Source organism: Daucus carota, chromosome 3 (genome assembly GCF_001625215.2).
Source record: "Daucus carota subsp. sativus chromosome 3, DH1 v3.0, whole genome shotgun sequence".
Taxonomy (NCBI): Eukaryota; Viridiplantae; Streptophyta; class Magnoliopsida; order Apiales; family Apiaceae; genus Daucus; species Daucus carota.
In genome coordinates this window covers 46,384,380-46,402,092 of record NC_030383.2, presented here as the reverse complement: position 1 = coordinate 46,402,092, position 17,713 = coordinate 46,384,380, and the positions used below count along the sequence as shown (strand labels likewise).

Genomic DNA, 17,713 nt, shown 5'->3' with positions numbered 1-17,713 from the left:
AAGGCAGACCAAAACGTGTCAATATACGAACCTAACGAACAGAAATTTACGGTTTTATTTTTTGCCCGTAGTGGGTGTTGAATCTATAATGTTACATGTATGTTATATAGCTTTACATAAAATTTATCTGAATATGACTGCAAATTTTTTCTGAACAATATTTTTGCTCATGAAATTAATAACCGCATATACAAGAGGTTCCCCATTCTACTAAATACAGCGCACTCCTATGGGTTTGCCTAGCAACTATAAATTAATGTTACAACAATGGGATAGAAAGCAATTTGCATTTCCTAAGTACCTTCAGTCACCAAATTCATCATCTTCATATATGCAGTCACCACCATCAAGCATATGTTCCCTGGAGACATACATATAATTTAATAAAGTGTCAGCATAATTTTTGATATGAAACGGGCAGGCTTCATGCTTGCATGTGTGCGTGCGTGGGGTGAGGGAGTGTGCATAAAAAATTGTATATCGTAAATATATCATACGCGTATGAATGTTTGGATACGACTTTCACTTGCTATAATACACACAAAAAGATGAAGTATTCAGATGCGAAGTAGTCTTCGCCCAGATTGATCAGACAATTGCTATGCGAAAGAGAGCTTAAGAACTTCAGCAGTTGCACGTAGTAGGATATAGAAACTGAGGGTTATTAAGCACATCCTTAGTTTTAATTAAAAATTATGACGAATCAGGTCTCAGTGGAAACAAGCCTGCTGAAACACATACATAGCAAACCTAAATTATCTATACTCTTTAGGGTTAATTATCAAGCTCATCACTGAAGTTATTCCTTTATCTCAAGTAGGTCATCGATCTCCACGATGTCTCACTAGAGTAAATTAGCGATATCAAGTAGGTCACCACCGTTAAATTTATTCAAACTAGTTGAGAAGCCGCGCGTTGCGGCGGGTTATAAAAATTATATTAATAATTTAATATTAATATTTGTGGAATAAAATAATTTTATGATTATCTATAAAAAATATATTAATGTTTCAAAGTTAATATTTGTAGGATAAAATAAATTTATATTATAAAATCTTGATGTAATACCAATACTAATATATAAAATTGCAAACTTGGACTATAATTCATGATGAAAAAATGAAAATATATTTATACACGTAATTAACAATTTAAAGTATGACGAATCTTAATTTTATTTGTTTTTTTTTTTTGAAAAGTAATCATGTTCATACATTGTCACCTTCCTCCAATTTTTTTGGATTGATTGTGCACAAATACATCTAACCTAAATATAACTACCCTCTTAAAAGTTGCTTGAACGGAGCAAACTAGTAGTGCATGAATAATTTTTTTATGTATACAAAGTAAATAATATAAAAATTAACAACAACAAACATGTCCGATAAACAAAACAAATATTATAAAAGAATAACCAAAAAACATACATCATCAATAGTTAATTTATTGACATCAACCATCAATATCATGTCAAGACTATATTCTTTTCCCGTATTTGGATTTGTCGACTCCAATATAACGGTCTATAACTTAATTTGCTTGCAACAACCTTTACTGTATAAACAGCCTTCACTTATTGTTGGAAGAACGACAACCCCGAGTTAGAAATCGAGCAAGAGAAATGTATTTCTGATTTTTTATATTTTTCATCCAAAAATTTTAGAAAATTAGAAAAATAGAACGGAGCGATGTGAGAGGCGCCACCTACATGCCCCTCGTTTCTCCTTTAAAAATCGAGTAAGAGAACTATGAGGTAGGTTTGTGGTATTGAGAGAGGAGGTTGTTTTTAGATGATCCAAAACTCTACGATCTATGCAGGTATTTATAGGTGCAGAGAGACTTGTTTGCTACTCTTTCCCATAATTAAATAATCTGAACAAAATCAGATTAAAATTTTCAAGCTACTATATTCCATAAATAATTTGTCTTTCCCATAAATAAATAATCTGAAACAAAATCAGATTAAAACTTTCAAGCTACTATATTCCATAAATAATCCGAAACAAAATCAGATTCTGAAACTTGTTTCTAATATACCCGAAACAAAAAAAGGTAACTCTAATTTTTGATATTTTTCATCCAAAAATTCTATAAAATTAGAAAAATAGAACGGAGCGATGTGAGAGGCGACACCTACACGCCCCTCGCTTCTCCTTTATATAAGTATATTGATTTTGGATAGAAAACGCAAAGGATGGGGCAATAACGTTCACATGGCGTGTGACGTGCTGCTGATTTAAAGATTGAACAAATCAATACAGAAAATCAAAGCACTTTGTCAACTTAAATATAAACATTTTGACAAAAAATCATTTACTTAATGTGATTATAATTTGCATTAAAAACCCTAATTATTGTTCATGTATAGATCTTCTGTATTTATTAGTCCAATATCACGTCATGCCCCATTCTTTACGTTTTCTGTAAAAATTTGAATAGATTTGACGATGGTGACCTACTTAATATCACTAATTCACTTTAGTGAGTCAAGTGAGACCCCGTGGAGATCGATAAACCATTTGGTATTATTGAACGACTTCAGTTATGAGTTTAATAACTAACCCATACTCTTTATTAACAAGAGAAGCCCCTTTTTCCGTTGAACGCAGTCACAACAAATTTCAGTTATCACTATTTTTTAGCAAGTTTTATTTGGAATATATTATGGTATTGTAATTGTTTCATCCATCTAAATTTAATATTCATATTTACCCCCAAGCATAAATCCATTAGAATTCTACTAATAACCTCCTTTGCACTCTACAAATTATAGTTGAAACCTCTTTTCACTCGAACACATTTGCTAACTATTTATCAATAACTAATATCTAGTACTAATTTACTCAAAAATTTCATACTAGGTCCATGCTTCGCATGAGTTATTTGCTAGTACCATAAATGTCAAGGATGATCTGAGATAGGTTGGCATGTTTACAGTTTGAGAAAGTAACAGCATCAGGTATAACGAATCATACCTTAATCTTTCACAGAGGCGTGCCAAAGCATCAGATCCGGTTCTCGACGCCACATCCACAATCTGAGAAGCATTTGATAGTGTCACACCTTCTGCAAGCCTGAATTCACACAACTCCTTCAAGGAATATGCATCTGTTAAAACTGCAGAATGACCACCTCCAGCTGCTATTTTCCGTATTTCCCCAACACACCTATATGACCATGTTTCCTTTAGAATGCTAAAACTAGATAAATCAAAGATCAAAAGAAGCGGTAACATTTCTTTATCATACCAATCAACTGGTGATGGATACCAAGCATATGTACAGTGCTCATTAGCAGCTTGGCCATAACTGTTATAACCCCAACCGTGAATTCTTCCATCTCTAGTAGAAATAAGTGTGTGTGAATGTCCACATGCAACATGTTCCACTCCAGATGGGATAGCCAATACAGGTATGTTGCGGAGTAAAGTTGGAGAATCATTAGGGACACATGAAAATAATCCAGTTTGAGGCCCAAGACCTAGTTGCCCAGCCCGACTACTACCCCAAACATAGAGAGCACCTTTCCAAGTCGAAGCACAGGTATGTACACCACCACAGGCAATATCTTTTATGAATATTCCATCAAGTGCTACCACACGCCTTGGCAGTAGTTCTTTATCCCCGGACTGGAGAGAACAATGCCCAAGTTGACCCATATTTCCTAGACCCCATGTATAACTGTCAAAATAAATATAATTGGTGGGACTTATGGGTATAGAACATATGAGAACAGTACATGATTCAGTAACCAAAAGAAGAAATGAATGATCGAGGGAACGGGAGCATGAGAGGTCAGTTCCTATGTTGCATATATATCATATTTTCTTACTACATTACGAGCATCTGCTTTTAAGACTGAAACTTAATGATGCACTGCCTTATCATGTGTACAATTTCCCAGAGGCAAGTGGGTTGCACATGTATAGATCCACAAAACAATATCAAAACGCACAGCACATGCTAGGAAAATAACAGCTAATTATGGAGGAGCAACTTATCTCATTTGCATATGCATGTGGCAGGAAAGGAAATGGGCAAACTTAAGTACTTAACAATCAATTTATTTCCATCTTTCCACTAATTACTTAACGTCAGTCCATTCAATTTCACTAGTGTCATGCGGATAAAGCACATATCTCAGTCTTAATATAGAACCTAATCTCCGTCTAAAAGATCCTTTGAAACACTTACACCTCGCCATTATCAGATATAGCAGCAGAGTGATACTCCCCGCATGACACTTGGGTAATCTTCACAAGCTCAGGGGCTTCGTCAAGGAACTTTGCATATGCCTTTATAACACGAGCCCCCTGAAGGCCTTCACAAGTAACACCTCTGCCAAGCTGACCAAATTCATTATAGCCTGCTTTTTCATAATAGTGATGAAATTCTAATATTAATACACGGGGGCAACACTAATGTGTGAGATTTTTCATTACTTACTTTTTCTGACATGTATAATTTATGTGATTCTGAACTTAAAAGTTAGGAACATACTGCAATATATCTACCACATGTGTTTGTATGAAAAGGATACAGAGGAAATGAAATATATAAGGATAAAGGTCTTAAAAAGAGAGTTAATATAGTATATATGAAATGGCTACATTACCCCAAGCCTGTAGCAGGCCATCCTCAGATAATGCCACAACATGAACAGCCCCACAAGCTACTTGACGGATCACCTACAGAATATGTGTATTTGTCAATGAATGCAGCTTCATGTTGTGTATAATGAGTAGAAGGTACAGCCTGCACTTAAAATAATAACAAACCCTGAATCTGATAAATATACTCTGTCCTGTACCACTCTCCCAGACAAGTTCCTATGTGTCATGGTACAGCTTCTATAGTTGTAAAAGTGATTCAAACAGTAGCAAAGAAATATATGCAACATATGAAAATCAGTAGATCTTTAACTTCCCCTTAATTAATGACAACTTCTGCAATTCATAGTGAAACCCACCAACCCTTACAAAACAAGAATTTACAAATCACAACAGCCTAGCAAAGTAGGCTGAGTCGTAAGTTCGTAAATTAGATCAAAGGCCGCTTCTTAGAAACATCAGACAAAAGTTCAATGAGTAAAGTTCGACTTAAGTTTCTAGTTTGTGTTAAAATTATCTACTATTAAAAGTCCAGCTATCTAATAATGCTTCACAAGTATTGGGTCAAAAATTATTTTAGAGAAAACTATAAATAGAAGTATACTTAATACCGTGTCTGCAGTAAATGCTCCCCAATATAAACGCGGATAATTAGAACCCTGTTAAGTATGTAAATGACAATGTAAGTAACCAAACAAGCGTACCAAAAATCATCAATAAGAATCGTCATGAACTAGGCTTATAACATGTATAACCTGATTTTGCCCCCAAACCCAAAGTCGTCTGGTTGAAATGGTTCCATCATTATCCCTGGGTTCTGCAATAGCAGCAGTACAATGTGCGCCACAGGATACAGATTTTACAATTTCAGTCTGCAAATGCTTCACCTTCTTAGGGTGCTTTCTGGGGTTCTCTGTTCCGTCCCCCAACTGACCAAAGTCATTTCCTCCTGTTTATACCATGACTGTATTACTCAATGTGTATATTAACTACAAGTCTACAAGCCTCATTCTCTATAATAAAATTCAGGATTTTCACTAGAAAAAATTTATTAAATCGAAAACCACCATATTATTATCTCCATTTTTCTCTTTTTTCATAGATGTCTACATAAAACTTATAGTTTTTTAGTTAGAACGTCAACACAAATAGAATATGTCGGGCGATATCACATAACTCTTTTTGTGGTATGTACACTACACAAAACAGCATATAGAAAATAATATTGTATCAAAACAAAATACAAAATCGGAGAAGAAATTGCCTGTATTGTAATATGGTAATTAATGATACCGTCATCTTGTGTGGTAATTGAGATGATGAAACATATAACAGCTCAAATTAAAGTCGTAAAAACACTCAAAGAAAGGACCAAAAGTTAAACCTAACTAAGTGAATAGAGGTAATCACTAGGTCACATAGCCTCAAAAAGGCATAGAAAGAAACAATTAGGCAGACAGCAATCCATCAAATAGTAAATATACATTTGCTAAAAACTGACTATAAATCTATAAACTTTAGCATCTCAAACATTCAGAAACTAAATACATTTACATACGTGTGTCTACAAGACTAGCAAGGACTATTGCAACAAGACTAACCCCAAGTATAAAGAGAGCCATCGGAAGCCACAGCCGCAGTATGCTCACGGCCACAAGCAACATCAAGCCATCTAGAATTAACACCTGAAGGACACCCAAAAAGCTTGGGAGGCAGTTGCTTAGGAATCCTCAAATTCCTTTCTTTACCTTTACGCCCTGTTTGGCCAGATTGGTTATACCCCCAAACATAAATTGCACTCTTTGTTGGATGAATTACAGGTCTTGACTCCCCAAATATCTCATCAAGACCCATTTTTAATACATATATTCAATATAAATTCTCACCCTATCAATCAAATTGAAAACCACAATACAAATTCAACATCAATAAGTGATCACAATCAAGAAAGTTAACCATAATGGGGTTCTTGTCAAGAAAGTTACCAACTTTAATTATATACTTAATCAAAATCAACAAGATTATACATGATGATCATTAAAAAGCGAAAATAAATCATCTTTTAATGGTAAAAGCAAAAATTTGGGCGTATGAATGTATGTACCTGTGATTTTAGAGAGATGAAATGAGAAATACAAATTTTGGGGAGCAAAGAATCTTACAAGTGTCTGAAACTATATTTTTGCTGCCCATTTTTACGGATTGCCCCGAACTTTCTAGATTTTCATGATATTTTTTATATGTTTATTTCTGTTTCTTTTTCCTGTTTTGTGGCTCAAAATAGATACATAAAACTAACTTTTTTTTATTGATCCAAAAGTTATTATCTTAGATTCACGTTCGCCCCTCTTTATCATAATTTTAAATAATAATAACATAAATACCGATTTGAAAAATATAATTTCAATTATTATGAAATACGATATAATGTAGAGTTGATCATTTTTAAGTTCAATTACATAGAAAAAATATTTGTAAATTCTAACCCTAAAATTAGATAGTGTAATGTCAATTTATAACATTGAACTAAACTCATATAACATTATATTTTTCACAGGTGGAAAGCCCCAAATCAATTATTTTCTTTGCTTTGTTCTTGTTTTTCAATAATACTCCTCCCCGGGTAAGGATTTCTATCTTTCAAGATTGTATCTTTGTTTGATAAAATCTTTTTTGGGTGAGTTTTATTCCCAATTTATTTGGGTTTTGTTTATTCTCTCCTTGTGAGAGCTTGGTGTTTTTTTGGTGTGTTTTGGTGTGCTTTGGTGTGATTCAATATCTAGAACGTTAGATCTGCCAGATTTTCAAGGGATTGATTCAGTGGTAAAGATTTATATGGGATTGCAGTTACGATCGATAGCTCAAACGGGTTTTGATGAAGTTTTGATGAAGATTATATGTGTATATATCAATTTCAACAAATCGCTTGATTGTGTCTTTGCAAAGACTAGATTAATCAGCGATATGATCTGTTTTATGTTTGTTCGACTCGATTGTTCTTGTAGATGCCGTATGGCTTTTCATTATTGAATTAATTTCCTTTTTTTTCAAAAAAAAAAAATATATCATTTTATTCTTATAATGATGATATTGAGGACTCTATTCATATTTTGAGAATATTGTATAAAAGGGCATTTGAATTATAAATTATAATATTCAGAACGTTTCTAATTTATGTTGTTCATTATCCCAAAATGTGTATATATTCATTTTCATTGTATAAAATCAATTATCGTTAACATTCAAATAATAATTAGTGCGACCACTATCGTCAAGAAAAAAGATTTAGTTCGTAAGTAATTTATTATTTGTGAAAATAAGCAACAAAGAAAGAACAATAGCTACTTGGCAGCTCCAAAAATAGGCTCTTATATCTTTAAATCATATCATTGCTACTCTATTAAATTTAATCGTTGAGTGATAGTCTTTTTTTTCTTATGAACACCCCGCCGTTGAATCATGAACTTGCAAGTTTTCGTCTGCGACAAGTTTACGGGATATTAGCTGATGTTTTCGACTGTTGATTTTTTATCATTTAGGAGACGTGTGACATAAAATCTCGTATATGATTTTGAATGAGAGAAATAAAGGAGAAATCCTCTTTTCCACTCTAATTCTCCCACCGTAATTATTGTTTTTCTTTCTTTTACTTTGAAAATATTTGCTTCAATTTTCAACCACTTGAATTTTTAATTTTGACAAAACTTTCAAAAAGGGTATTTTTTTTTTTGTAAAGTAAATCTCGTTCCCCTTATTTATGAATTTATGATAAATTTTTATTCACAAGACACTTCATATGTTTGAGATATTTATGTTGCAAGCCAGATAATTATAAGAATAGATAGTTTTCATCAAACCGAACAAGAACAAATAGTTATAATTTGGGTATATAAGTACTTTTAATATTCCTCCATCTCAATTTCAGAGTTGTTTTATAAAAATTTCTAAATCATTGCTTTCAAAAAAAAATCTAAATTATTTGTCTTTTCTCTTCTTTCAAAATGTATTGATCAATGATGTTTTAAAACTGCTCCTTTTACATTAAGTTAATATAAAAATCTTGGGGATGAAATAGAGTTCGGTATAATGTTAAGATTGTGCAGATTAGCAACTGGTTTACTCTTAAATCTACAGACAGGAAAAGTATAGCAATGTATACAAGTGATTTTGGAGGGAAAAATAAAGAAAAGAAAGCAGGAAGTCATTTTACACAATCGGGCCACGCCGTTCATAAATTTCACTCCTTGTTTGAACACAATTTTTCCTTCCAGCATGAAACAGAACAAAGACCAAAATACTTTTTGGTGTGTAAATTTCTTAGCATATATTTTATGGACGGAACTGTTACAAAATATTCACAAGAACTTTACAAATTTGTCATCAACTTTTCTTCACCATTTACAAAAGTTGCTTTCATCCACGACTAGATCATCTTTGAAGTCTCAAGTCGTCTCATCGAATGCCATCACCTGAAAATTTAAGCCATATAGAAGTTATTTCTAAATCTGGTGACTAAACTCAGCATGCTACCTTCGCACATTTACGATGTAGCTGTAGATTACGTAAATGCTTCATGATGGACAATTTAATCTCTCTTACATACACACACTTTGTATCCAGAATCCAACCAAAAAGTGGCACCTATTAATCAAAATGCACTACGCTTTCCTAATATGAATAAATCATGCTACACATATAGTTAAAGTGCAAACCACACCAATAACCTAGCCCTTAATCTAGAGTGCACATTGTTCAGAAAACTATAACCTGAGCTAACATGCTCGAAAATCTAAGGTGCAATGCATATAGTTAAGGAAAGTCAGGTGCAAACTAACAAGTGTAACTGAGGAGTTAATCACGATGCTGTCAAGAACAATTTAATGTGGATTACACGTTTAGTCTTATATTTTGCCACACTTGAAAAGATATGTTAAGATTATGAAGCATACCACAATAAACGCTTCAAACATTTGGATACTGCAGTTTGGCATATGAATCCAGACACCAATGTGAAACTTCCTCTTTATCAGTTAAGTTATTGTTTGTATGTTAAAACAACAGAGCCTCATCAATGGATATCCAACAATGCATCATAACAACGGGGTTGATTAATAATTATGAAATTACATATTTGAAATTATAAAACAAAAATAGATTACAAGATATCTGGGTATAAGATCATGTAAAGGAGTCAGTTCTAAGATCTTTGAGACTAGCCTTCAACCGGTGCGAAGCACGGACGAGTATATAATTCGAAATTTATTATTTACAATTTCACTTTACATCAGTTTATTAGTATTTCAAAAAAAACGTCATTTTATTAGTGATTTGGCATTGTTGAATACGCAATTTTTTTTCTTACATGAGAAATTCTATGATATTATTTAACTTGTATTGACTTCGTGTTTTTCTTGAAGTAGAAGACGTTAGAATTGAGAAGAGTTACACAATTGTTCTTGTTTGTATTGGAGTAGAATATGTTAGAATTAAGAATAGAAGTGTTCATATGTCTCTCATTATTTATATAATATCTTCTATTTATTTTTTGAAAAAAGGCAGAGAAAAGGCTAATTTAGGGATTGCCGAAAATATATAACTAAACTACTACAATTATCCCTCTGTTCAGTTATTATAGTTTAGATAGATAGCATCCCTAAAAAGAAGAGATGTTGAGACTCATTAAATGATAAAAAGTAAACAATCTAAAGCATAAGAAATTAAGAACCGGTTAACTATATCCTTTGCACTTGAAACGGACACTCTGGAAACTTGAAACACGTATTATTACCTTGCCACAAACTGGGCAGTTCTCACTTCTCTCCATCCATTCATAAATGCAGCCTAGGTGAAAATGGTGAGAGCACTTTGTAACAATCTTGGGGTCTTCAGAGGTATACTCTGGAAACATAAAAGTAAAGATGTTAAAGCTATCATACTAAGATCAAGATATATTATAGTGAAAAATGTGGACATCATAATAATTGCAAATTAAAATAAAGAAAATGTATACACCATGTCTCCATGTATGGGAACATCAATTTACTATGATACTTTTATATTAAAGATTTAAAAAATGAAATTGCATGAAGCTGAGTTGTGAACTTATAGCTTAGCTTAAGACATGAGCCCTCAATAAGTTTTCTTTATTGGTGCATATATATCAACAATACGGTTGAGTTCTGCAGTTTGGCACCAGATACATATAAGCAGGCATATCCTTCATTTAGTGCAATGAGGGAAACTCAGGAATTGCAATGTCGCCATAGAACTCCGTTGTAACTTTATTATACAGTAGAGTACAAAGAACCCATTATAAATTTCACCAGATTTGCAGCTGGCATATCTAATATGTATCAACATTACATAAAAGGGTTACAAGGACTAACACTTCCTAGCAATTCAAAAGCTTGAAACCACTCTGTTCTAGCTTGTTCCTTAATATTATTAAATTAGCACAGCGTGAAATTACTGGTTCTTATTATTATTACTAGCACTAGTATTATAAAATTCGTAATTAGATCAATAAGTGCTCAGGACAAGTTCGCCACTTCTATACTAATGCAACATATTACCTGATTTCATCAAGCAGTAAAAGGAAGTAGCAAATGATTCCATCACATTAAGCATAAAGAATTCTAAGATACCACTGTCTACATGCATAGTTATAGGAAAAGACATCTGGATATGCTGGTGCATCCTAGAAACTTATTACACCTTTGACGGAATAAATTAAATGCAAGACGTGTCCACTATCTCCATTACTCATTGTGGACGAAAATTAGCAGTTAGCACTAAACAAGTCCAATAAATATTGAGCGAAAAGAGATATTATGATCATAAAAATGGCCTGTATCGACTTAAATGAAGAGCTTCAGTCCTTTACTTTACCTTCAAGACATGTGGGGCAAACATCTTCATCTTCTGAAGAAGAAGAGTAAATGTGTGCATATCCGGTTGCCGATTTCCCTGTTGAGGTCTTAGTCTTGGACTTGCAGTCTGGTTCTTTTGATCCATCTTCAGGTGTAGACTCATTCCATTTGTTGGCAGTAATTAAAGGTTCTGAATCTGCATCAGTATCACTTCTTATCACATCAGGTTCTTCCTGTGAGTGACAGGAGCCTTTCTCTCGTCTTGAAACCAGTCCATCCCGCTGCAAGCGGAAGTACCTTGTGTCAGCATCATAAGGCAATGGCCTTGGAGGCGAACGGTACATATTAGAGAGAGAACTGTCAGATGAAGTTGGACTAAAAGATGATGTCCCCTGAATGGCTGAAGGGTTGGTTTGTTCATCTCTTCGGAATAATGATGTGTACTGCAAAATCCGGAAAAAAAGGAGAAGCTCATATATTAATGCAAATTTAAATTGATAAACAATAAAGCAATTTCTTCTTAAATTTTTATGCATGATTTAATAAGCATTAAAAGAAAATACTAGAAGTTACTTTCCTCCATGAATTAAAGATCATTGTTGTTTGCATATATAAAGACAAACTCTTACACGAAGTCAAGTAAATATTCCTAAGTAGAATCAGTGACAAAAGTGAAATGCACACATTCCTACTAATTATTTACACGCTTCATCATTCATCAGATTTAAACTTATTCTAATTTAAGTAAAAGTTGTCAAGACTTGAGAGAAATCAACATTTGATGAGAAATGAAAGTGAAGAAGTTTTATATATGATCTTAAATTAATATACCTATATGTAGTGTCGAGATGAAATGAATATCTATCTATAAATATTATATGGGGGTCTAGTAGTTTATCTTTACGTAGTAGGTTATATACTAAGCATAATTGTTATCGGGCCTTAGGCCATTAGATTATTTTATTAGGTTCCTATTCCATATATAACTATTGTGAAATCCACAAATTAAAGAGACTTGATACATTAAGCCTTCAAACACCCGAAAAACTTCAGACTAGCCCGACCTAACAGGCACTTGAAAGAATTTATCAAGAAATCCTCCAATAACCAAAGTAACAAGACATCAAAATTTACAGACAAAAAGAACATAACTGAACTTCCATAACAAATACTACCTGGAAATGCCTATTTAATCTATTAAACTAATTGCTTCAGGGAGACAAAGGAGGGTTCTCTGCAAAGGATTTTTAGACAACTCTCTTCCAACAACACAGCAAGTTCACTATTAATTGTTTAATGTACTATATCCAAGTTTTCAGTAACTAGTTTTCCAATTACATCAAGCTGAAAACAAGATTTACTTGCACTTTTTGTATACTCTGGCCTTAAAAAAGAATAAGTAGCATTACTCGTGCTGTAAACTCCGTTTTGTTCTGGCTCCCAGATCAAAGCCTAGGAAAATCCTGTATTCCAAATTATGTTCATCATATAGTATAACATAAACCATAAGGAAAACCTGAACAGCTATAAGATATAACTTTCACTGAAACAAAGAGGCCAGTCGGCAAAAAAAAAAGGAGAAAAGAAAAGATACCAAGACAGAGGTCCTTAATTAAAAGAACCGGATGCGCTTCTTTTTTAAACAAGAAGAGGAGGTTCGAAATTGAAATCATTTCTCAGAGGTTTTCCCTGACTTTGTCCCTGTTGACAAACAATACTCATCTCATATATATTGAGGATCCTACAAGTCTTGGACTAGTGGACCCCTCTCCTCTTAGTAATAACTAGTAAGTAATAAGAGGTCGAGGGTTCTAGCCTCTGTAGAGGCATATGGGTGTGCGTATTTAAATTTCGGCAATTAACATTAAGAAATATATATATATATATATATATATATATATATATATATATATATATATATATATATATATATATATATATATATAGGGTCCTACTCTGGTACAAACCATCTTAGCGTACAAACTACAAACTAAAATTTAAAAGTCTCTAAATCAAATCAAAATATAGCACATATGGTATGGAAATTGATCGTTGCGAGATGAACAAAAATACAGTGAAGTCGGATTTCAAAAAAAGTTCACCGATTAACGGGAAAATTCAAATTAAAAACGGAGGGGAATCTGCGGATCATGTGTGACAGGGTGCATATTAACTGGTGTGTGGTTGCCCCTGCGGGGCCATTGGATTAGATTCATCCAAGGGCTTATATTGAGTTTGTAGTTTGTACACTAACTTAGTTTGTATTTGAGCACTTCCCTATATATATATATATAGGGCATAGTTCAATGGGTAACTCTTTTATTCTAGTAACCTAGTAACTTTCAATCCTGGCCATAGATTATATCTGTATGTGCACCTAAAAACTTGTAACTGCTGCTGCTTGTAACTGCCGAGACAGTAGCACATGTATAAACCTTAATTTTTTAGTCATCTAGTTTTTTTTATCTTGGTTATGTATTTCATTTTATTATATTCTTAATTTTTTTAATCATATTTTTTTATGATACATATTTTTAGTTTTTGGATGTGCATTATACTACCTATATGAAAAGTACATGAAAAATTAAAATGAAAATATTTATACAAAAAATATCTAACATGCTAAAAGTAATATACAGAAAAAAAAATTATATATAAATAAAATACAGAAAATGTGAGAAAAATATAGTATTTGAAAATACAGGACATTTATTCTTATTTTTTATATTTGAAAAAGTTATGTTCTGTATTTAAATAATCTTAACTAGGTTATGTTTAAAATTATTTTTATAAAATATAGAAATATATGTTCTGTATTTAAAAAACTTAAAACATATTTTGTATAACAAAACATAAAACATAATGAAATTATAAATTAATAATAAACATGTGAGAAAAATATAGAGTATAAAAAAATACAGGACATTGTATTAGTTGTATTGTGTATATTTTCTAATCTTCAAATTTTTATATTTTAATTTTGAATATATTTATTTGATAGGGGTCTACAGAACTTGTGGTAGGTTTCTACAGAACTTTAGGTTTAACAAGCAAATTTCGAATTTACAGAATATAATTTTCAAATACAGAACATATGTTCTGTATTTCAAAACACTATATTTTTTATAAAAAAAAAACAGAACATGAAAATATATATGTTATTATAAATAGAACATGTAGGAAATAATTGCAAAACCAAATAATATTATTAAGAAAAAAATACAGAACTAGTTGAAATATAAAAAGCGCGCAATAAAATTAGATAGGGTGAATAAACTACATCACATAAAAACAATACAGAACATGAATGAGTTAATGTACTATTAACAATATTTAATTTTAAAATTTTATAACATTGTTTTTCATAATAAATAGTATACCCATTTATATTTTTTGTACAACAGTACAGAACACTAAGAATAAGTTTGTCTTGTACGTGTCCTTTAGCCCTGTCAGTTTTTTTAGGTTAACTGCTAGCAGAGTTACTAAGTTACCAGTTTAATGAGTTCCTCAAGGAGAAGCCCCCTATATATATATATATATATATATATATATATATATAGAGAGAGAGAGAGAGAGAGAGAGAGAGTTTTATATATATATATATACTTTGAACCCACACTTGAGGCGTAGTTCAACCAAGGAAGCAAAATAATTGACAAATATTAAAATACCAGAGCAAAACACAACCCCCCCAACACAGAACCAAAAGTACAAAACCTATCTCACTTCCAACTAAGATATATGAAATATAAGCCCATGATAAATTGTGTCCTGCACACCAAAGTGGCAACCCAATACTTAATTCTATCCCCCTGTATTTGATGAACTTTAAACGTCTTCAAGAAGCCTGATACACCTTTCAAGCCAAATATCCCAGAATTGCTAAGAGTGTTCTTTTACCACAAACGAGATGCCCATTTAGCTAACTTAAATAAACTACATTGAGTTACATTTTGAACTGTATGTTAATACCAGGGAAATATATTTTCCAATCAGCTTCGAAAAGTAAAAATAATTTCAAATTTTCAACTCATCAATAAACCACATTCATAAAGAATTGTCTATAGACTAACCAACTGTCACGTTATGAAAAGATAGAGATTATATGATGGCCAGAAGCCTTGAAATTGGTTTTATCTCAGAGCTGATACAAGGAGTGCATAATCAATTTCATATGCTATGACAGAAAACAAAAGAGAATGAATCACTATTCTAGATAAGACATACCACACACATGAACTGGTGAACAAAGCAACGAACGCATAAGCAGTTCCTATAAACAGAAGTACGCAGGTTAGTAAACTCTTCAGGCTCATCACACAGACAGCAACAAACAGCACCCATATTATCAATCCAATCAGTAAACCAGCGTCAGTGTCCAATGCCTCTCTCCAATCTCACTAACAAAAGCGATAGCAGAAGGCATATAAATTAACCAGGTGACTTTTGCAGCGCAATAGATTACAGGGATAATGAGAGAGGCGTCTGGGACAAAAGACTCTGATGACTCCACAAATCAGTACCCTCTCCCTCTCTCTGTCTATGTGTCCCCGACACAAAGATGAAAGTCTTTCTGTATCAAGCCTGAATCAATTAATGATAAATCATCAGCTGGAAATCACACATAAAACATCAGAATAAGTGTCCTCTTTTAAGAACACAATCAAAACCCATCTCTAAACCATGAAGTGCTGCTTAAAGCAAAGTTACCAAGAGCTCATGCCTAACGGAATCAAGGAACCATATCATCAAAAACATAAATATACTCCAATTCAATGGTTTAACCATTCAGCAAACATAACCATCCGACTAATTAGACTATATCATTAATGTGTGATCACTAATCATATTAAACTGAGCACACAATAAATACACAATCATATCGAAAATGAATCAAATAAACAGTTCAACTAATAAAGTAACCTAAAAGAACTGATCTTTATTCTGGGTTCCTCCAGAATCAGGCAAAGAATCAACAAAAAAGGACATAAATTAAGCTAACACCATTCAAAATTATAAACTGATCAAGAAACACTCTAAACCATATTATAATAAAATTGCAAGAATGCACAACTGAACAATTTTAAAGGGTATGTGCATAAATACAAGTAAACATAAAGGTAAAGTGATGAGTAATTTGTAGATGATGATTGTATAATAGTAAATATAATTGGGGAAAAAGAAAAGGTACCAGCTTGTTGAGAGTTGTAATAAGAATAGATTGACGAAGAAGATGCTAGAAAACCCAAGTCAGATGCTTTGAAATCTCCGTAACAACTGCAGTGAATGTTCTTGTCTTTTCTTTTGTCAATGGGTCCCACCACTTCTCCACTTTTTTTTCCTTTTCACACTACTTTTACTCCACTATCTTTTTTTTATACATTAAAAATCAATGGGTCCCACCACTTTACCCACTTTTCTTCCTCTTTTCCACTACTTTATACATATTCCTTAACCTCCGTGCCCAACCCGTTTGATAAGAAATGGGTGGGACGGAGGGAGTACTATGTTTCAAAAAATATTTATAAGAACATGGAGGTTGTTTTACAACCATATCTGCAACTGTTGACAAGCATATATGCAGTCACAAATGCAGCTTCGAAAGAATTTAGTTGCAAAATAAGTTACCAGTGGTTGCAAATATCGAAAAATGAGTTCCCCTGAGCCCATATTAATATTAAAAAAAAAACCACAAAACCGACTGAAAACAATTCCAGAATTCATTTAAGATAACTCTAAACTAGGAGGTCGAACAACTTTAAACCTAAGAGGTCAGGAAAGATGACTATAGGATGGTGGTGAGTTGTGTTAGAGAAGGGGGGCGAAGGAGTGAGCTGTAGTGGTGACATCAACGGGGTGGGGGGGTCGGGTCGGGGGGGGGGGCGCTCCATTGCCGTCGTGGGGCGCCCCATTGCCGTCGTGTTTGCTTGGAGAAGTGAAAATAAGACATACTCTCTTCTTTGCCAATTTCTTATACGATTTTTGTTTCGACGGGAGAACCTTTCTCAATCAAAGCATTTTTGGGGTCGTCGTCGATATAAAAAATGTCCTTGAAAGCTCCACAAAAAAATTCATCACTGACTTTAGCTAAATTTAGTTCCGATAAGCCATTTGTTTTATCATCATAAGCTAATAGTGGGCTAAATTTTCTCGTCTTTCAACAGTCATATTATGTATTATGATGCATGCTCTCATGATTATCTCAAGATCTGCTCTGTCCCAAAAGTGTGTC

General features: G+C 32.9%; 2 protein-coding genes across 2 annotated transcripts; both read right to left on the bottom strand.

Annotated features, from left to right (window-relative positions):
- Positions 1 to 37: 37 nt before the first annotated feature.
- Positions 38 to 6,851, bottom strand: LOC108214217 (ultraviolet-B receptor UVR8). The gene is made up of 9 exons (XM_017386086.2): positions 6,714 to 6,851; positions 6,211 to 6,496; positions 5,365 to 5,558; positions 5,221 to 5,268; positions 4,615 to 4,687; positions 4,194 to 4,365; positions 3,249 to 3,680; positions 2,976 to 3,167; positions 38 to 361 (listed from the first exon to the last, which is right to left on the bottom strand). The coding sequence occupies exons 2-9, from the start codon at positions 6,461 to 6,463 to the stop codon at positions 304 to 306; spliced, it is 1,422 nt and encodes a 473-aa protein (XP_017241575.1). The 5' UTR covers positions 6,464 to 6,496; positions 6,714 to 6,851; the 3' UTR covers positions 38 to 303.
- A 1,938-nt stretch (positions 6,852 to 8,789) lies between these two features.
- LOC108210635 (E3 ubiquitin-protein ligase At3g02290) lies at positions 8,790 to 16,791 on the bottom strand. The gene is made up of 5 exons (XM_017382007.2): positions 16,673 to 16,791; positions 15,709 to 16,065; positions 11,498 to 11,921; positions 10,398 to 10,507; positions 8,790 to 9,078 (listed from the first exon to the last, which is right to left on the bottom strand). Exons 2-5 carry the CDS (start codon positions 15,823 to 15,825, stop codon positions 9,052 to 9,054), a joined length of 678 nt encoding a protein of 225 aa, XP_017237496.1. The 5' UTR covers positions 15,826 to 16,065; positions 16,673 to 16,791; the 3' UTR covers positions 8,790 to 9,051.
- Between the last annotated feature and the right edge of the window lie 922 nt (positions 16,792 to 17,713).